Raw genomic sequence first — 22400 nt, forward strand, 5'->3', positions numbered from 1 at the left:
TTATTTTAAAGCGATTGTGAAACAAGTTATTACAACATTATATTAATCACTCTCGTTGGCCTGATTTTACGCGAATGTGTGGTCTTGTTTTGTGGGGAGAACCGGAGAACCCGGAGAAAACCCATTTGTCCGGCTAGGTGACCACGAACCAAACTCACATGCGCCCGACGGGGTGTTGTTGATATGGAGTGCGCATCGCCTTTAATCACCAGATCAATATGCTTAGACAGACAAGATTGAAGCCCATCGAGGATCAAGTTCTTCTCCATATTGGTCGGTAGCCTCGTCACTCACAGACGCGAAGCTCGGCACGACCCCACTTGCTTCATCATTGTTTTGCAACAAACCGGTCTAGTGTGTATACTGCAATATCCAATATCTTATATTAATTATCACTCGATATGTCACTTTGACAGTGTCCTCTTAAGTATTTTACCATCCTGGTAGAAGATTATATATATCCGTTTTTGTGCAGGCTTACTCTCTCAAACCTCTTTAAATGCATGACAATATTATCTAGAATGCGGTAAACACAAATGATATGTAGCACCTTATGATATGCTCAACGTACGCCATAACAAATAACGACTTTGCGCTAAGAACCTGTCCAAATCATCCTACTCTCAGATAACAATGATGAAAAACAACAATGTATCGTGTTTTATTTTAATATTACCGAAACCAAAGGCAATAAACGATGCCATACAGGTCCGTGATGGTGATGCAGGTTTATTCATTACTTAAAATATTAGTCGAATGGTAATTAAATAAGAAATTTTAATAGAATATATATAGTTATGTTCTACTTTTTACAAAAGAGGAAATAACGAATGTGAGCATAACATACTTATTAAATTAATAACTTCCCATGTAATCATTTAATATCAACAGCAGTAATGCATCAGACGCGGAGTTTCGCTGCGAGGTCACTAAATCAATACGATTTTTTAGCGATGAAGACAGGTTGTCGCTTCATGAAAGGGGACCCTTTCATTTGACAGGTGGTATGTAGCCTGTTTAATGCTATTGGGCAGAAGGTTTTGATCAAGCGCCTGACCACACCGAATCGACCTTGAACTTGTCAGCACAATTTGACAGCAAAACAGTTTTCGGAAGTATTTTTCGATATCATGCTATATTGGATGCCTTTTTCTCATTAACGACCATGTAGAATTCTGTGAGTATACTCATTCTGTACAGAAACTTTAAAAAACCCCTATTCTTTGGACACCTTACAATAGAGATTTCCTGAATATTCAGTACAGTATCTGTCAAGTGCCACACCACTAAAACAACACAGTATTTTTTTAAATGCTATTCATTGAATTGTACGATTTTAATTGTACATTGTATCAAAATAAATCGGCTGTATATAAAATCTGTCTGCGAAAAAATCAGAGTAGTTGAGTCTGAGAATCCAAGAATCTGACGTGGGCTTTTAGGTTTTTAAGTCCGTCATCCACTCTGTGAACTCGACAAGATGGGGGGGTTTTATGCAAATTTGATATATGTTATCCTCTGAATGGCTTAAATCCATAAATGTGTTGATGAATGTAGGTTGTATTAACAATGGAATTATTCCAATACACTCTCAGACCACAGGGCAGAGTGTGTTGTTTATGCCTCACCCCTATGGCCACGCCCCCTCCCCCACATCCTAATACTTTTTTTAACAATATTATTCTTTAATCTTTCTAAAATGAACTGACTTGCCCCTGTATGTCCCTATATTTGATGAGACAACCATGTTCAAGAGGCCATAACTTTATGAACTCTTAAACAAACTCAACAATTTTGGACTTTCTTGGAGAGTTACTATCAATTTTTAAGAAAAAGTTCACGTTTACCATTGCCATTTTACCTTTAACATGAACACCATATCATACTGGGGATGATTTAAACATGCCATTCGACTAACCAACCAAATGCTAATTTCACCATATTTCTAGTATGATACCTGCAAAACTTACTTTCTTTCATTTACCAGGTCAGCTGTAATCAACTGCTGTTGACAATATGAGTTGGTTCAACAAGATAAGGAGTGATTCCCGTACGTCATCCGATGTAGGAAGTGAAGGGTCTGCTGAACGCAGATCGCGACGAGACACAGACCCAGGGACATGTCTTGAAGTTTTCCAAAACCACTGGCATCAGGCTTACAAAATCATTGAGCGAGATGTTGAAAATGCTGAAAAATCAACTGATGATGAGATTAATGCAGTGAGTCACAATTTCGAACAGATGGTGACTTTACTTGCAGAAGAAGATGGTGAGGATGGACAAGGAATGCCTGGGCCTATTCTGCATTTTCTTCTTGAACAAGAAATACTGGAGAAATTTTGTGGATGGTGCCATAGATACCATACTGCCAGAGACAACCTTGTAAATGAAGAGTTACGCATGTTTGAAACTCTGATTAGCCAGTCACACCAACTTCTTTTAATCCATAAGCCAGTCATTAGACCATTATTAAATCTACTTGCATATTGCTCGGATGGTTACACCACACCAGGAGTAGAAGAAAACATGGTACTGGTTCTGCATCAGTTATGTGTTTGTATTTCAAAAGAGAGAGTCATTCTAGAAAGCTTCTTCAACATGAATGCAGACCATGGGGCGGCAAAGTTCTTGATATTTTCCTTGTTGATTCCCTTCATACACAGGGAAGGCAAGGTTGGACAGCAAGCCAGGGATGCCCTTCTGTTGATTATGACATTGTCAGCTAAATACCCATACATTGGCCAATACATTGCAGACAACTCTGATTTTTGCCCAGTAAGTCTGTCAGGACTTTGTGAGTTTCATTTATTTTTCTTTAACATGCACATTGAAGCTTACAAGTCATGTGCATTTAGAATGTTTCTTTTACCTTCAAAGTCTAAATTACATGACATCACCATAAATAATGTAGAACATGTCCTTTGAATGAATGAATATTTTAAATTTTTCAAGATATTTTAGACTTTCAGTATTTTTACCTGAACAATTGTGCATGTACTATTACAATTTTCAGGTGTTGGCGACAGGTCTAAGCGGTTTGTACTCTGATCTGCCCCGTAAGATAGTGATCCCCAGGGAGGACTGGTGTCAGATGACAGACGAGGATGTCCAGAGGATGCCAACGATGGCCATGTTCCTAAACTCTCTAGAGTTCTGTAATGCTGTTGCACAGGTAGAGTGTCATGAAGTTTTCCAAATAGACTTAACTATTTTGTTATGATATTAATAACATTCTACAAGTTGTCTTGATTTTTAAGTTAGATTATTTGATGTTTTGTTCAAAAGCTATTTGCTGATATTTTGCATCACTAAACATGATGAACTTAAACTCTGTACCAGGTATTTAGTGACATTCCATTTAAATATTTTGATGAAACATTCACATTATAGATAAATATTTTTTTACTCTATGATAAATTTACAGTATGAGCAATGCATGACATACTATTCTGTACCCCCAAACTGCTTCTTTCTATCAGCATTGCAATTTCTATCCATTCTTTAAAGATTTGCCATATATGCATTACACAATCAAAAATACTTTTGCATGAATAAAGCCCGTTATTTACATGTAGAGTTCCTATTATACCTGTAGAAAACTTAGATAGTAATTTTGTTTGTAAACCAAACAGTATCAAGAATGTTGGAAACATGCTGCATGTTATTTGTAGATCGCCCACCCGCTCGTCCGAGACCAGCTCATCAAGTTCATATACAACGGTTTCCTAGTGCCTGTTCTTGGTCCTGCCCTTCATCAGGTCAGTAATGCATGTGTCTCTGTGTCTCCTTCATGTAAACTAGATCTATGTCATAGATTGATATGTCTTGTAAATGTATCTATGCCATGGATGATTATCTAGATCTACATCTTTGACTAGGTTCTAGAGAAAAGTATGTGCTGCAATTTTGTGTATTAATGGTTTTGGTTTGTGGTTTCGATGTTCAAATTTTTAAAGCATGTTCAGTTTTTAAACTGGTCTCAATTATAGACAAAATATACCGTAAAACATGAAGGTGCTTAAGAAACTGATTAAGAAATTTTACACTGAAATTAACCATTATTTTTCAAAATGTTGTATTGTTGCATATTAATGAAAACTGACAATTCTGACTGATCTTGAAAGTAAATATTGTATAAGAATTGTAAATATGGGGATTTTTTTTTTCAATAATAGAAAGCATTGCGTATTCTCCAATCTTAACTAAGTAGTTATTTAAATTTTTGGTGTCTGATTTTTGTTGTGCAAAAACTATTCAAGACTTTCAAATGAAACTTGGTTCACATGTTGCAGTCATCGAAAAATAGACTTTTGGATGAACAAGCCCTAATTCTATTACTATTGCTTGGCATCAATTTTTTTAACAAGCACTGCTAAGACATTTTACCAGTACAGGGCTTGCGGGCTTGTGTTTATTTCATCCACTGAATGTTGCCAGAGATGATAAGCACATGTACAGCAAGGGGTTAACCTCTGTTTTAAATAATTATATAGTTATGCCCTTGTTTGACTGAAAAAAAGAAAAGAAGAGCATCAGCATTCTTTCTTCAGTGCTCTTGTAATATCAGATTGGCAGCCCTGTCTTCTTTCTGCCAAATAAGTTGTGTTATAGTCCATTCTTATGATTATATATATATATATATATATAAATGTGTATTAAATTTTTCTTTTCAATTTCATCTATGGTATTACCTTTAATATTTGTCACATTTTCAAATGTTCATGTTTGTAAGTTACCAAAAAAAACAACAGAAAACCAAGAAAGACACATCAATGGCTATTAAACTAAACAATATCCATTAAAAAAGACTCCATTTATTCCATTATCAGCTTATATTTTGTTTTTCTAGGAAATAACGAGTGAAGTATGAATACTCCCCATCCATGTATTTTCTCTCTTTTACCCTGTTCAAGCTTCAAATTGTAAACATTGTAAACATTTTCCTGTAGACCTCACTTGCAATTACATGTATATAGCTAGAGCTATAGAGACCATATAGGAATTAGTTAACACTGTATACATGTAATACTTTAAAATTCTTAATTCTTTACCCATATATTTTAAAAACTAGTGACTGTTTGGAACTGTTGGTTGTTTAGATGTATGTGTGTGTGTGTGTGTGTGTGTGTTAAAACTTCATTGATGTACGGTATGATTATTGATTATATTGAAGGACTTTGATGAAAGATTTACTCAATATTTCAAACACCCGGAGGCAAGATTTGGCACGTAGCAGCACACATTTAAGAAAACAATATCTTTAAATTTGATTTGCATTTTAACATGTTTTAAGGTCCACCTGATTTTAACAATGTATTGTTCTGCCAGTTGGTGTTGACGGACTGTTTTCTTGGATCAGTACATGTATATTACAGTTTGTTTCAAGGTTATACGAGTACTCAAGACTGGTTGAACATCGGCACTATTGAGTATTCTATCAGACACTGAACCCTAATTCCTTGTTGGCAAATTGCTAAAGGTGGATTTCAAACAAATTTGGGTTTAAAAGGAGTAACGGGTACTGATATTCAATTCCAATACAGTTGTGTTTGTTTTATTTTTTAATTTGTCATCACTGACATGAAGTTGTTGTCATTGATTGGTACTAAAATCTTGTATATTATTCTTTTTATAAGAGTAATGCCATATGACTGAAAGTTGATTGTTGACAGTGTGTTTTGTTTGTTGTTCTCGCCCATGTGAGAGAGGCACTGCACCTTTATAAGGTATTACTTTCAAAGTTGATTATTTGGTTTGTTTGAAGGAGGGCATGTGGTTCTCTCCTATGCGAGAGCGGCACTGTACCTTTATAAGATATGACTTTCATAGTTTGTTGACTGTGGTTTGTTTGAAGGAGGGCATGTCGTTCTCTCCCATGCGAGAGCGGCACTGTACCTTTATAAGATATGACTTTCATAGTTTGTTGACTGTGTGGTTTGTTTGAAGGAGGGCATGTCGTTCTCTCCCATGCGAGAGCAGCACTGTACCTTTATAAGATATGACTTTCATAGTTTGTTGACTGTGGTTTGTTTGAAGGAGGGCATGTCGTCTCTCCCATGCGAGAGAGGCACTGCACCTATAGGTCATGTCTCTTGTGGAAGGTAAGATGCATTTTGTTGCTCAACATCCATTTTGTTTGCAGAGAACTTTGTCGTTTTTCAGATATATCCAGTGTATAACTTTACTGTTTTACAATTTTGCATTGCCAATTTCAATTTTATAAACTTCCATGTTTTATATAAAATGTTTTGCTTGGTTTATATTAGTTATGGTAAAATTAAGGTTTCATATTTCTCAATATCTTTTATTCCTTTAAGCTATTAGGAATTGACCATTTGATATACTTTTAGAGCTTATTTCATTTATTATCAATATGGTGTTAGCTAGCATTTTATTGGTTGCGAGAAAAAACATGTAAGCATGGAGAATCATTTTAAATGTTGCTGCATAATTCATATGACAACAAATTTAAACCATTGTTCAGTTAAGTTTGTACTGTTAATTCTATTATGACAATTTTATATTTTGTTTTTATGAAGAAAAAGTAATTGAGTATTTTTGTTTCTAATGCAGTCATTAGTAATTTAATTACTATATGGTTTTTGGATGATATTTATCAGTAAAGATAATTTATTTTCGTTAAATTATAATTTGGTTGAATTAGATAAAAACTTAAAAAGATAAGAATGGTATTCAAATTTGATTTGATTAAAAATCAGTCAACATATTAAGTCTAATTCAAGGACTTGGATGAATGATAGGCCTAGTTTGCAGCATTTTATGTTTTAGTTTCAAGAAATGTTTTCATTTTGGTACAGGACATTTCGGGGTTACCTACCCCGCTTCTTGATTCACCTATGTTTTCGGTCAGTATTCTAGTTTCCATGGTTACTGTTATGTTCCATGTTGCTTATGAATTCCTCACCTATGATACCCTCTGTGTTGCTGTATATTTCAGTTTCAATCGGTGTTGTTGCACCATGTAAGATGAATTGTTTAGTTTTCTTTCAGTACAATGTAGTATTTCAATGTTGTATTTATTTACTTCACAATGAAAATCTTTTCGTTTGCTTTAAGTTCTTTTGGTTTATTTAAACGTTGTATATATATCTTATTTGTATGAATGTTTTGTGAATTTTGGTTTCAGTTTAATCTTCAATAAGTATTCATTTAGTCTTGTTTAGATGTTTGCCTGACTTTAAAGTGACTTGCTCATGTTTTTGGACCAATAACTAGTTTTCCCGGTAAGGCATCTGAAAACACTCATTTTGTCATTATTTTATGCTATGATAACGAAAATGCAGAAAAAAATACATTTATTGCACAAAAAAAGTGTTTTGGTTTTAGTGGGGTTCGAACCCACGCTGGTAAAGTCAAGAACAAAATAGAATACAGCCAGCTAATCCACATGGCCACCAGGACTTTAACAAAAGTGGTGAATATGTTGACATTTTAAAGATACATTAATAACATCACATGATAAGGTCAATCAACCAATCATACAACACCACAGCTGTAATTAATTTTCAATTGTGTTATAAATGCTAATGAAAACTGTGGTCTTCAAAGACAGTATTTGAGCAAATATCAACATTTGCTGAAGGGTTCCAGCTTTTGGTATTTTTGTTTTAACACTCCTTATGATTTGCCACACATTATTTCGTAAAAAAAATGCATTTTACAAACCATGAGCAAGTCATTTTAATGAAACACAGAATTCTAATGTAAGCTCTTAAATTAATTTTCTTTGAAATAATTTACACCTGCTATTTGAGTTAATACATAAACATACATGCATGTGATTATATTACAGCCTGCTTATTGTTGCAATTGTTTAAAGTTAACTGTTTTTGGTTTTATTTTGCAATCTTCATAAGAGAACATGGAGCCATCACATGTTTGGCAAACTGAGTTGCCTTGTTTTTCAACTATCTGAAATAATTGTTAAAATTTGCTTTCATTCCCAAGAAGGCTTTAATGTTGAACTTGGAAAATGCAAATATAGGTCTATAGACAGAAAAAAACAATTATTTACAATATCATATATGTAAAATGCACAAGCGTTTTAACATCTATTATGAAAAAGATTAGATTTAAGACCATGAGTATGGAAAATCAATCATATATAGTGTATTCCTGTCAACTGAAGTACATTTGGTAATTTATTATTTTATTCAGGTTGCATTTTCAATGTAACAAGGCATGGTACCATACGATTGACTTGATACAGTTTTGATTTAACTTCTAAACTTTTCTACCGGCTAGAATTCCCGTGAGGAAGTGATTACTGCCACAGCGTACCTTGACCTGTTTCTACGGAAGATCTCAGAGCCAAGTCTCGTGCGTGCCTTCCTGGCGTTTATCTTTACGGAGAGAAACGATGAGATTGTCATTCTCGACTCACTCGTCACACGCATCAACAGCAGCTCCAAGGTAAGTGCAAGAACTTACAGAGCTTTAAGATTGTACACAGTTTTATATTACATGTATATACTTTGTATACATGTTAAGCGCTTAATTATTGCAACCTGCCTGAAATATTGGAGGTTAAAACATTAAATTTGTTAGGTTTTGCGAAGAAAGAAATGTAAAAAAATATCAAACATTTCTTTTGTTTTTACTGCTTTCAGTTTTAAATGAGGTGAGAAGTAATCGCCCAAGCAAAATATAGCTAGCTTCTTTGTCCCATGAATGATCCAATGAACATTTGTACATAATTTGATTTATAAATTCTCTTCCAAGATTGATTAAAACAGTATTACGGTGTTACGGTACATTTTATGACCTTGTGTTGCAGTTGTGCCTGGTTTCCCTGTCACTGTTTCATACGCTGGTGGACCTGAACTGTGAGGATGTCATGTTTGACCTTGTCTTCAAGTAAGATAAATTCTCGTGTTGATGCATGTTCGGTGTGCTTGTGGGAATCTGATTGGCTGAGAGCCAGGGTCTGGTTTCACAAAAATATCCAACAAGCATGAACTCCAAAGAGCTATTTAGACAATAATGATAACAATCTAATCAGATAATTTCTTTTGACAAATCTTTTCTTGGGAAACTATAAGGAGGGCTCCAAGAGAGTGATGTAGATTTCTGGATAATGTGTGAAGCCCTGTGAAAATTATATAACAAAATACATGTAACTTCAAAATTGTACCTTTTCCTCCATATGATCCCAGCCTTCTAACCTAATTGTTTAGAAAACCAAAAATAAACAACAACTTTTTCTAACACAGTCACAGAGGTACATTCTTTTCCATTAAACTGATTTTGTTATCAGCTAAGAGTGCTCGTTTTATCATCTTTTAATTCAAGGTCTAATCTAATATTCTCCATACGGCCTTTATTAGTTTTTTCTTTGTTGACAAATAAATTGCATTAATTCAGACATTGAGCTTACTCTATGTGTGTTAACACTCATAGAGGATGTACTTTAATGATGCAATAGAAACTCTGGTCATGTAAGTGATGTTATTTAAAAAATCTTTTTCTATGTGTTTATGAAGAGCAATAAGTCAGATGCCAGGTTCCCCTTGAAACACATTAAAAAATGGGATTCTCAGAGCATGCAAGTTCAGTTATATTCTTAGGAAATGAAAGAAGAATTCATTTTTATAGGGAAGTAATGATATGCAATTGACCAGTTTATTAAATTATGAATCATAATTTTTGCAGTAATCAAAGTTTAATTTAGATCAAAAAACCCAAACTTTTACATTATTTCTTACCATAAAAGCCTTCAACAAGCCCTGTTTTGTAAAACAAACTAAGATTTTACACAAGTGGGGCATACATTTTATCTGTAAAGGCTTTTGGGCTTGTGCTAATTTCCAGCTCTTCTTGGGTTAATTTGATATGATGAAATGTTCAAGGAATTTGAATACAGGCTTTCTTTCCGCCAGGTACCTGATTCCGTGCCGGCACGTTATGGTGAGTCAGCGTCGTGCGGTGAAGGACCAGGATATCTACTGTAAGAGTGCAGAGAAGTTTCTCTCGTTAAGGCCCACCTGCTGCCTCCCCGAGATAGACAGTCCTAAACACAGGTACGCAAACAACAGGCTAATCATTGAATACCTGAATAAGAATTGATGAGATCATGTTTTATGCATATATATATATATATATATATATATATATATATATATATATATATATATATATATATATATATATATATATATATATACCAGCAGAATAAATTAATTGTTCATGCTAATTATTTTGTTAAAATGATCAGAGATGTGTGGTGATAACATGTTGTTCACATATTCACTCTTATACAGATTATAAATCCTCATAACTAATAGCATATTTAAGACATTTTTTTATCTTTCAATTTTCAATTATTGAGTCATTTTTCATGCCAGATATATATTCTGAGAGTATATATTCTGTTTACATATTACACTGAATAGTAAAAAAGAAATGAGTGTGTATTTACTACTAAATAAGAAAAAAGTGTACATATGAGTGAAAAATGATTTTAAAATAATTTCTCATAAAATTGACATCTTTTGTATGCATTTTTCCACTATTTTTCATACAATCAATAGTTTTCCAGTATCATAATGTTTGTCATGTTGATTAGAAATATACTTCAGCCGTTTTGGTCAATGAAACACTGCCAATTAAATTTGAAAAGTAAAATTGTATGTTAAAGCAAGAAAAAATGATTTACTTAATCTTTGAAAATAAAACTAACCTTCAATTTAAATTTTGACTGTGAATGAAGCACATTATATACAAATTTTTGTGCAATGGCGGTCTTGAACTTATACTATTGCTCACAGGTTTATGGTAAATATCTTTCAGTTCATAAATCATACCTGATACCTAATTGTTTTTCTTTGGTATATTTTACAATTGATGAACAGTAGATTGTTTAAATTTAGTGAGTGTTTAATTTCCACATTTTTTTTGTGAAATATTATCATTGTAATGAATACAAATCCTACAAAATCATTTAACTGACCATTGCCTTTGGATGATTAAGAATGTTGCTAATATTAAACAAGGCAAAAACAAAAAAGGACATAGCACAATTTAAGCATCCTACAGGATGAAATTGTTTGTTGTATTTCTGTTTACATTTTATAGAAGATTTTGATATTTTGTTTTCATTTTGCATCATGGTATTTTCATTTGCTTGATGTTTTCATTATTTTCATGTTTATATTTGCTATTCAGATTGAAAACAATTACTTTGAATGGGTTTGTATGTTTTGAGCCTTGGAAGTCTGTTTTGTTTTTACGGATGCTAGCATTAGTTTTGTAGATTGTAGATGTTTAAATGTTACACATTGCACTAACCATTTTGTATGAATGTAGTGATGTCACAATGTAGTATTATTGCACAAAACATTGGTATATGGTTAAGGACAGAAAACTAACTGTACTTCATTGCACATGAGTCACACTTAAACACTCTGTCAGCCAAAGTTTGTCACAATTTACAATGAGTCATTATTTAAGTTACAAATTGAAATGATATGAAGCAACAAGGTTTTTGATTTTAGTCATCGTTAAACCAAGGATAAGAAGAAATAGCAATTTTACAAACATATACACATACACTTGGATGCCATAGATTCTATTGTCTGTACTGAGGGCAGACATAATCTGTTTAAGGCTATCTCAATTAATGTAAAGGAAGAGACATACTGCACAAAACTCTTGTTTATCAATGATTATGAAATATTTGATTTTCTGGTCATTATACAGCATAATTGTAAACTGTTCATAGAAAATGCATTTGGAATCTTTCTTTTAACAAAAGATGATATTGAATGAAATGGTACTGTATTGTTACCATGATTATATAAAGTATTGTAGTACAGTATAATCGCAGTTATGTCCCTTCCTTTGGATTACAGATGAAGCACCATTCTCTAATCATATCATTTTATAAGACAACAGTTGCTATATTATAAAGCATGTCTATTGAATGCATTTGTCTACAGCATAGTATAATCAGATGAATACACAAACAAACAAACACAAGCTTAAAAAATATTCGAACGATAGAAACACTTTGTTTACACCAAATGCATTCATTAAGACATGCATGGCAGTAACACAATGTTCCTGTTCACAAACCATATGTTGGTGAATAATCCTACTAATTCTTGGTGTAGGTCAGTTAGATGTTGTATTTTGTAGTGTGGGTGACATGCCTACTAACATGCCCAAAGCACCTAGCAAGCCCAGTAGAAAACTGTTCAGGTCAAAACGGGACAAGACACTAACACAAAACCATGTCAGGTAACAACTACAGTATTATACTAACAGAACCTCTCAACAAATATTTATCTGTTTTCAAATTTGTCTTTCTTTTCGGGTAATAAGTCGGCGGGCTGGTTTCAAGATATCTTTGTCATAAAGCTTCCGCTGCTAAAGAGTGCTCAGGGCCTCCCGTAAAGTTACGTGCAGAATCTATACGATAAATTTTCTATTGAATGGCAGGTTACGTCTGATAAATTATGATCTCAAGCCTAATGCTTTGTATTGAAATGGAGCCCAGATATTTTCATAGCCTTGATGTCATCATGTTGGTGTCATTGTTGTCATCAAGGAAAAGGCAGAGATATACCGGTATTAGACAAAGAACATATTATTGTCATGAAACTTGGTATACAAATACTATACATGTTCATGTTTACTATGACAATATGCGCATGTGTTGTTCCAAATTCCATAACACTATCGTTTGTTCAGTTATACCTGTGTACAATGGACGAGTGTTGGCATATGAATGTAATGCTCTGTTTGCCCTTGTATTTGTGTAAAAGTTAGATTTTTTATGTTAAAATAATTTCTGTATGTAAATGGAAGTGTATGATTTTGTTCAGAGTCAGTGCTAAGAATCTTATAACTTGAAATGAATTTTGACATCCTGTTTATTCAAAATCATTCTTTTGGTAAAACATCAAAAACAATGCTAGTCCTAAAAGATAGACTGTGTTTTTGGGGCCTGGTTGGTTTGCCATATCAAAGATTGCCCAATATTCTTACATGATTCAGTTTGTTTGACTAGAGCACATGCATGCTGTAGCTTTCAATATATAATTTTACACCTGCTCAGCCAATGTTGTAAATTTGAGTGGCAAATTTCATTTCAATGTAATGCATTTATAAAATATTTTGCTATGCCACATATAATTGCTTTATGTTTAGATTTATATGCATTTTGAATTTGTGTTTTTGTTGTCTACTTTCCTAAATTTCACTTACCACCATGTTTACTTCAATACAATTGGTCTACTTTTTCCAGTGACCCTTCTCAGGACAAAGTCAACACTGCCTTTCCACCCGGTACATTTGGAAGCAAGCTAGAGGATTTTGAGACCAGTTATCTGGAATACTTGGCCGATGCCCACCTTCGTGTTCTGAAGTGTTCCCAGGCTTGCCACTCATGGCAATATCCGTACGATGGTGACAACCCACCATTCACCAGTTTTGATGTTGACCCCAGTAACCAGTCTATAGAACTGTCTAAAGATTTCACTGATTCTGTTTCTAACAAGACAGATGAGAGCAAGTTCGCATCAACTGATGCAGAAAATGTCGGTAGTTTAGAAAGAACCGATGGGGTAGAAAATAACTCTAATGTTGTTCCCAGAAGCTGTGATAATAGTGATTTTAGCATAGTGGATAGTGCAATAGTTAAAACTGATATTGGAGATGATGATATTAGCTTAACATATGAAAGGGCCAGTAAGAGAGGACGATTCACTTCTGATGAAGACTTCATTACAATGCTTGAAGAAAGTGCTATCCCTCAAGACAAGTCGGCAAATGTTGAAGATAGCTTGAAAAACTTAGAGTCAGTTTTAACTACTGTTTCACAAACAATGTCTATCTCTTGTACATCAACACCAAGAAAGGATCGCAGTTTAGATGGAGAATCGATGGTGCTAGGTGCTGAAGGTGAGATGAGCTCTGTGTATTTCGATTGTGAGACCTCCCATGCAGACGACAGCGCGGCGTTCAAATCCATTGACGACACTTCATTTGATGTCATTGATGATCCCACTAGACAAAAAACTACAAACGCTACAGAATTTGAAATTGTTGATACTCAGATTACCCAAAGTTCAAATAAAACAAAAGCAGAACAAAGTAGTAAGCCCAGTGATATCACTTCATTTATTGACATATCTTCTGCTGGCCAGAATTCTGACACAGAAAAGTTGAATTCAGACACAGACTCTATGGAAGTCAGCGTACACCATTTTGGAACAGAAATACCAAAATCTTTGCAACCAGTTAGTGGCATATTGGTTACCAAGGCGACAGAAGAAGAAAAAGTTGATGGTCAGACAGGAACTAAGGGAGACAAGTCTGTCAGATTTTCAGAGACTACTCAGGTGCAGACAATAGGCTCTGCAAAGTTGTCATTCAGCATCGGCCTAAATCCATCAGTGAGAGGTGTAGGAACACCAAACATTGGTAAGCTTTAATGATTAATTCAGTAATTTAAACTTAAAATTTTATGACAAGGATATTTCCTTTTTGTGTCATAGAGCATCATTACTAAATTTTCCTAAATCATCCTGAAGGATGCATGATTATGCAGTACTGACATGTTAAACGTTTTTTTCAGTTGTCTGAAAATGTTGTAAATCTAGTGTCAATTTTTGCTTAATCAGTATGAATAATTGAAGACAGAGGTCACTTCATTCTAAAATTGAGGTGTAGGTTAATCTTAGTAGCAGATTCAATTCAATGCTCTTTATAAAATTGTATGCAATTGATGTTATACAGTAGTTACGGTAATGCAAGTCCAAATCCATAACATTGAAAGTTTTTGTAAAGCATTGCTACATGATCTTGTCTGTGGTACATCAAAGAAGATAATGATACCCTTCAATAAGCCTTGTATGTATTAACAGGGCCATTCCTGACAGCTGTGCTTCTCAAGTTGGAGAGTATGATGCAGAACACCCTGCCGGTGAACCTGATGTTGACGGGTCTCATCTCTCGTTTGGCTGTGTACAGTCAGCCACTGCTACGATCCTTTCTCCTTAACCACAATCTTGTGTTCCAGCCTACCGTCAAGTCACTTGTACAGGTAAAGGATGTTTATGAGCAAGATTTTTATTTCATATACTTTAATAATTTTGATAATTAACAGTTGATGGGATGACTTTAGAACTGTAGCTACTATATTAATTTATGGATGGACAATTTTGAAAGCAACCTCTTTAGTGATAGTTACTTTTCTCCCTTACATAAACTTCATCAGACTGATTATGTTTAATGGTAATTAATTAATTAAAGGACAATACTTAAATATACATGTAGGATGTAGGAAGCTCGTGTACATTCAGTACAATACTAACCATTGATAGAAATCTACATAAAACATAAAATGTCTTCCAAAGCTTCTATTATTATGTTAAATCTGTGATAATGTAAAATAAGACTCCTACTCACTGAGGGAGAAACTGCCAATATGCTTGATTGAAAATCTTAAACATTTTCAGTGTATACAAAATATGTTATTTTCTTCCAATAGGTGTTGACGTCAATACGCCAGAGAGTTGACCACTACTCCTATACCATACAGAACTTTGAGGCTCTGTTGTTGCGAGCCCGAAGGACGCTTGCCCATCGAGAGGGGAACTTCCCAGAGAGAGCCCACTCTCAAACCCCAAGCCCAGAACTCAACACGAAATTACGGGCTTCTACTGCCGCTGAAATGCCATCAAAAGGTTATATTTTGATTTTATAGTTTTATGTATAAAGTAGATATGAAGTTGTAGTTTTATTCTAGAGGTATGTTAGCCATTTCCTTTTGATACACATTCAGTGTTTTTTTAAAAGTTCTAAACAAGAAACAGACTTAAGGTGTTAAAACAAACAACAAGATTCATAGACTGGTATATAAAGCTGGTTTAATTGCTTTTACAAAGCAGTTTAATTTCTTTGGAAAGTTGAAACATATGATATTTACGACTGCTGTATGTGGATCATTTCCTGTCATGTCTAAATCCGAAATGTTTCCTTTGACAGAAAAAAGACACCGCACTCTGACTGAGCTCCTGTTCCGTCGTAATACACGGGACAAGAAGTCGTTACCCAGCCCAAATGGAAATGGGAACAAACTGGAGTTATTAACAGGCAACCGAGGCATGCGTTACATCCACAGACGACCAGACGAAAATCCCGCCAGCTACGGGGAGTCATTGAAGACGAGGAACGCAGTTTATTGCGCCATCGTGCTTGAAGAGTTTGTGAAAGAGCTGGCTTCTCTAACCCAGGAACACTCAATACTGTTACATGAGGATGAGGAGTTGTGACATGCTGGGCTAGGAAGGCAGAAAAATGTATCATTTATCAATATTTGCTAAATTCAAAGAACACTTTGTACTTTATATTAGATTGCTATAAGGGCCTGCCTGTTTTGGGTTATTTATTCATGGTTTTAAAGAGAATGGATTGGAGTAGCCAATCACTTGATACTTCTTACATATTACCAACTTTTAATGGCATAAGCGATTGTTAAGTAACGACTGATTAATTTCTAAATAATATTATTATATGAATAAAACTTCATTGCTCCTTTTTTAAAAATTATTAATTTCATTTATTTAAAATAATTAAGTTTTAAAAAAAATCTGGAAAATTGGCAATATTTTTTAGTATTTGCTTTTTTAGGTTATTTTTAGTTAGTTTATAGCTTCGTGAAGAGTTCCTCACATGTACCTAAATATGGCTATTTCAAGAGACAAGGTTATATTTTATGTTGTTATTGTATTTTAATAAATTACCTCATGCTTATTTATAAGAGCACTGCTTTACACTTCCGTTCATATGTTTTACTGCAATTGAAAGTTTATATATTTTAATGCTATCTACAGTTTGTATCTTCATTTTGACATTCATTTTAGGCTTTTAGCCAAGGATGAAATTAAGCTGAAATTGGGCTTTGCTTTAAGTAACTTTAAGTACCTGTCTATGTTTTATCTTTCTAAAATCTTACTTTAAAAACATGATAAATTCTAGTTATTTTGTCATACTTTATAATTATGAAAATTTATAGGTTTATTTAAAGCCCCTTGTTAAGCAGAAAATGGAAATATTGACATCCTGTTCTTATTTGGAAGTACTCTATGTTTCATTTATTTGCAATAAGAAATGTACGAGTAACATTTTTTTGATTTTACATTTTATTCATTTAAGTTAGCAGTAAGTATTCAGATGACATGGACTTATATAATGGTAAGCAGCCTAGCTCTTCAAACAAAACATGGATTTGTATCTCGAGTTGCTTAAGTTCTGGACCAAGTTTCAATAAAACATCTTAGGCTTCTTAGCTGTAAATCTTACCCTGCGTAAGAGTGCTCAGGTATGCCTGTAATGTTATGGGCAGAATCAATGCCATAAATAACATTCAAGAAATCGGACTACACGCTATAAATGTCCTTAAGATATTTTTTATTGAAAGGCAGTTTACATAAAAAACGTTGTTACGCATGTAGATTTACGTACTTAAGTTTTACAATCTTTATTGAAATGAGGGGCTGTGAAATTTTGGGCATTTTATGTTTTAACCATACCATAAAACTTGTGAGTGCTTTGTTTCAACAAAGATTAACAAATATTTTATTTTCCAATTTTAAGTCTGTTGAATAAACATCAAAGGGTTCTTTATAATTCTGTTTGAACTGATAATATGTACTTGTTGCACTGCCTTTGGTAATTGCATACTGTGGCCAATAGTCATTAAATGTACAGTGTGTATTTTATGTCGTTCATTTAGTTCTGATAGTTTTTAGACATTTATGAGCAAAATGCCTTACTTATATATATTCAATAACTATTTTAAATGCTTTATACGTTATCTTAGGTTATTTTGTTTCGCTTGACATTCGCTTGACATTACTGTTTACATTTCAGCTTATGATTTTAAATTGATATTCATATTATGGGCACATGTTTTTAGCAATGAAATGAGTTGAAATTTGATTCTTCAAATATTTGTCACAATGATGTGGTGTAAGAAAGAAACGAGGGCTCTTCTTCATATAACACAATGATTTACCCTCTTTCATAAAAGTATTGTTTTTCCTATGAATGTTAAAATAATTTGGCTGCTCAATATATATCAATATCTCTAAAATCCATTACAGGGAAATTAACATATAATTTTATGAATTATTTGACATTTATTATGGTAGGTTTTTATCAGGTTTTTTGGTACTAACATTTTATACCCCCTTAAAGATTATCTGTGACATTATTCATAATACAACTTAAGTACTTTTTTTTATCTTAAAACAAATTCCTATGTTTTTCATACTCAATTTTTAAAAGAATTGCAAGCATGTTTTTTTTCGTTGTTTATTTCATAAAACTAATGAGAATTAAGTATTTTAGATATTGTTAAGTTTTTATACCATATGACCAGCGAGATTCTTAACTTAAGAAAAAACTACTTAAGATGTTTTATGAATACCTGCCTTGGGGGGCTATATAGGAATTGTGTTTGTCCCATTGTAACCCTGGAAACCTCATAGGAATGTTGGTCAGCAAGGGTTGTTGTGTTCCTGCAATTTGTTTGATATGTCAATCTGTTGAACAATAGTTATGGACATTGAAAGATGGTTAAACATGGTCTGCAAATTATTGTGTTGCATTTAACTCCAAAAATATTGCACCTACAGTCATGAAACTTCATAGAAATGTTGGCCAGCACGGGCAGTTGTGAACATGCATTTTGTTTGACATTTCACTTTTCTCTTGAAGAAGTAAAAATGGTCGGAAAATATTGTGCCGCATAAAGCCCAAAAAGTATTACAAACCTACTTTCATGAAACTTCATAGAAATGTTGGTCAGCACGGGCAGTTGTGAACATGCATTTTGTTTGACATTTCACTTGGCCATTGAAGTTGGTCTGCAAAATATTTTATCACATAAATTGTATTTGATCAATGCTCTTGAAACTTCAAAGGAATGTTGGTCAGTTTTATAATGCACATGCCCGTGCTTTTAATTCCAAAATATGACAACCATCCCTGTGTCCAGGTGGTGTCTGGGAAGAATGTGTCTTGGGTATTCATCGCTTCAGGGACAGCTTTAGTTTTCATTTTTTTGTTATACAGCCTATGTTTATTTGATTTCTTGCCAGTAATGCATTGTTGCCTTAAGCTCAGGTTTAAATCTTAAAACTATGGTTCTGCTTGAAACAGTTTGCCCTATCTATCTTTGATGTTCTCAAGACATTAGGCCGATTGTTCAGAACGTTGTGCAAGTTAACGTTGTTAATGTCTTCGTTGTTAACTTTCAAACATGTGGTGTTCTGAAAGATTAATGGATATACTTGTAATGTGCAGTATGTGAGACAACTCTTAAAGCTGTACTTCTTTTATTTAGATCTATTAGCACATTATCAAGTATTTCAAATTTAAAATTGTGAACTTTAACAATGTTCTGAGCTATTGCCAGATTGTTCTTATTGCAATTGGTAGAAAAAATTTAATGTTGCTTTGAAAGTAAATTTACAAGTTTTGATGTGCACAATGAAGTATTGTGAAAGTCCCTATGAATAAATGAAATAACCATACATATCACTTGCACTGATTTATGCACATAACTGGCAGCAAATGTCGCAGCCCTGCACTGAATGTATTAAATATATTACTTATATTACTATATGTCATTACTCATTAAGCTTGTAAGAAACCCCATTTTGAACTAGGAAAAAAGTAAAAAAACATTTTGACACTTTTTATGTTGTCTATTTTAATCATGTTCTATTGAAAATGTAGGCAAGTCGTGCAATTTGTATAAATTTATTTGTAGTATTTTAGATTGTTTTTCAGTGTTTCAGGCACACATTTTTCCATTTATGGACTTGAATGTTACTGCCATGTTTGTCTTAAATCAGCTTTTATTAAGGCTGTTTCGCATTTCTTCCCCCAATTTGTTTTACATTCTTTGTTTTATTTTAATTAATTACACCTTCAAACATCATGATGATGACTAAAATCAACATTATTAAAAATATTTCCAAATGTTACATATTTCAAAGTTTAATCATATCTTTTAAAGGTTGTGTGGTCCCTGTTTGTGCTTCCAAACTCTTAAGATAGTGCAACCCCTTTACGCCAGCGATGGACTTAATTGGGTTGCGCTACCTTCAACTCATTGCTTAATAAATGAAGTTCGGGGGCAGTATTCATAAAGCATCTCAAGTTATTTCCTTACTTAAGTCACTTTCTTATTTGGGTATCTATTTAGTCATATGAAATAAAAACTTAAAAAATTCAAAAATACATTCTTTTCATTGACCTTATTCAAACAAAATACTTAAATGTTAAAAACACTTATACATTTCTTTTAATTTGACTATGAAAATATTAATAAGTCGAAATTAAGTTAGAAAATTACTTAAGATGCTTTATGAATACATCCCCGGATCTATTCACGGATCTATTCATGGATCTATTCACGATACATGCATGTTTCTGGCGTCATGTATTTTGTCCCACGTTCCGGCTTAACGAGCTTTGTTTTATGTAGACTTGTTACATATCATCTTTACTAGTTATTGTATATGCGTTTGTATCCCTAGTCAAACACTATAAGCCGCAATAAACTTTCCACTAACTCGTTTTTGTGTTTTAAATCGAACCATTGACCACGGTTATCTCACTGATAATATCGAAATTTATGGTTTCTTATACTGTACAGTTACTTTCTACTTCTTCAAATAGTTTTAAGATTGCTTATTCAGTTACTGGTAATGTTTTTTAAGAGTACAGCAAGTACAGTCGAACCCCGTAATCGTTCCAACTCACAGGGACCACCGAAAAAAACGACATCGTACATCGGAAATTCGAGCCAAGCGGGAATGTTTGCAATCAATAGAATACAGTTGGTGTTAACATTCGAGCCAACGAGAAAAGCGACCTCGAGCCAACGAGAAAAGCGACCTCGAGCCAACGAGAAAAGCGACCTCGAGCCAACGAGAAAAGCGACCTCGAGCCAACGAGAAAAGCGACCTCGAGCCAACGAGAAAAGCGACCTCGAGCCAACAGGGCTCGAGTGGTTATTCATCAATTGAGTACATAAACTGGTTTATTAAATCAGTTCAGGCTTCAGCATAACCTTAAAGTTTACAACCTTTTCTCCATCAGCGATCTTAGAGCAGCCAAAATAACGCTTAAGTCAACAGTTGGAAGGTTTTGGTACTATGGCTTATCATTAGAAAAAAAAGTAAATGGTATGGTTAGAATTCGTCTTTTCGGTATTTACTAATTTGTTTTAGCTCGATTGTGATGAAAGCTGATAGCTTATGGAATCACTCACTGGTCTGTTTCCTGGGCAGAAACCAGTACTGGTGTCCATTATGAGAGGCCATGAGAAAGTACCCCTGGTGCGGATCGAACCCACGACCTCTTGTGTGAAAATGGTATGTGGATGGAGTTATTATGGAACGATTCGAAAATAGATTAAATCTCAGGTTGATAGGATTTTTTTTTAGGAAGTTAACTATAAACACAATTTTTAATATTTTTCTTTGAATTTACAGTTTTAGACAAACACACATGTTTACTTGGAAATACCGAGGGTGACACGAAAAGCTTATATATTCTTCTTTTTCTAACGTCACATACAGCCTTTGCGCATTCAGCTCTAAATACGGAACCCACATAACCACAAACCTCTAAGCAATCTGTTTTCGCCCTATCAACGTCATTCTCGTGCCAGAGAAAATCATCCTATCAGCTCTTAGAAGAAAAACTTTATTACTTCTATTTAGTCCTGTGACAATTATTGCTATTTAATGCTTTTGTTTTTCATTAATAGTCACTTAATTTTCATTAAATCTTAATGAAGGGGAGATATTTCTCAGGGAATACGGCCCTTGTCCCGGCTGATAAGGACTTTTAGACATAAGATAGGTAATTGGGTGGCGGGATTCATCTTGAGACGCCAATCATGGAAGTGCCCAAGGAACTATGGTTCTGAAATCTATGTGAATTTAGTAAAAGGTGTTGGCGTCAGTGGTCATAGTTTCGTCCGGTTGTTCTAAACTTGTAACCGTCTCATATTTTTTTTTCATTTTCGGTCTTTTGACAATTGTACCACAGACTGATGATTTGCAGTGTAATAAAGTAACACTCTAATTCAAAATTAATACATGCATGTATAACAAACATAAAGTGAGTGAGTGAGTTTGAGTGATAAACTTTTAACTACTTCCTAAATAATGCATTTATGGAAAATATTAATTACTAATTACGCAAAAATATTAAACGATTGATGAGTGCTAAAAGATTTACTGCGATCTACCATCGTCTAATAAGGTAGAAATACCGTGTTTTCTGCACATTCTTTCAAATTAAACTCAGTGTCCTTCATAAAAGCCATTGATTTTGACATTTATTTATCC

General features: G+C 33.8%; 1 protein-coding gene across 4 annotated transcripts; it reads left to right on the top strand.

Annotated features, from left to right (window-relative positions):
* Nucleotides 1-1053: 1053 nt before the first annotated feature.
* LOC128227772 (FHF complex subunit HOOK interacting protein 1B-like) lies at nt 1054-20611 on the top strand. 4 transcript variants are annotated; one of them, XM_052938606.1, is made up of 13 exons: nt 1054-1177; nt 1988-2775; nt 3014-3172; nt 3672-3758; nt 6819-6866; nt 8266-8433; nt 8798-8877; nt 9900-10040; nt 11185-11208; nt 13268-14445; nt 14889-15067; nt 15515-15710; nt 16012-20611. In XM_052938606.1, the coding sequence occupies exons 2-13, from the start codon at nt 2017-2019 to the stop codon at nt 16296-16298; spliced, it is 3306 nt and encodes a 1101-aa protein (XP_052794566.1). In that variant the 5' UTR covers nt 1054-1177; nt 1988-2016; the 3' UTR covers nt 16299-20611. The 4 variants fall into 4 exon arrangements, with proteins under 4 accessions (XP_052794566.1, XP_052794564.1, XP_052794567.1 ...); XM_052938604.1 differs by lacking the exon at nt 11185-11208 and adding an exon at nt 12157-12258; XM_052938607.1 differs by lacking the exon at nt 11185-11208.
* The last annotated feature ends 1789 nt before the right edge of the window (nt 20612-22400 follow it).

This window comes from Mya arenaria, chromosome 3, assembly GCF_026914265.1.
Source record: "Mya arenaria isolate MELC-2E11 chromosome 3, ASM2691426v1".
Taxonomy (NCBI): domain Eukaryota; kingdom Metazoa; phylum Mollusca; class Bivalvia; order Myida; family Myidae; genus Mya; species Mya arenaria.

What these genes read in the sequence shown, in the direction of transcription:
- LOC128227772 (XM_052938604.1), top strand. Translation starts at nt 2,017, where the DNA reads ATGAGTTGGTTCAACAAGATAAGGAGTGATTCCCGTACGTCATCCGAT. An exon ending in TCTGTAATGCTGTTGCACAG is followed by an intron (nt 3,173 to 3,671) that starts GTAGAGTGTCAT and finishes TGTTATTTGTAG; the next exon opens with ATCGCCCACCCGCTCGTCCG. An exon ending in CCGTCAAGTCACTTGTACAG is followed by an intron (nt 15,068 to 15,514) that starts GTAAAGGATGTT and finishes TTCTTCCAATAG; the next exon opens with GTGTTGACGTCAATACGCCA.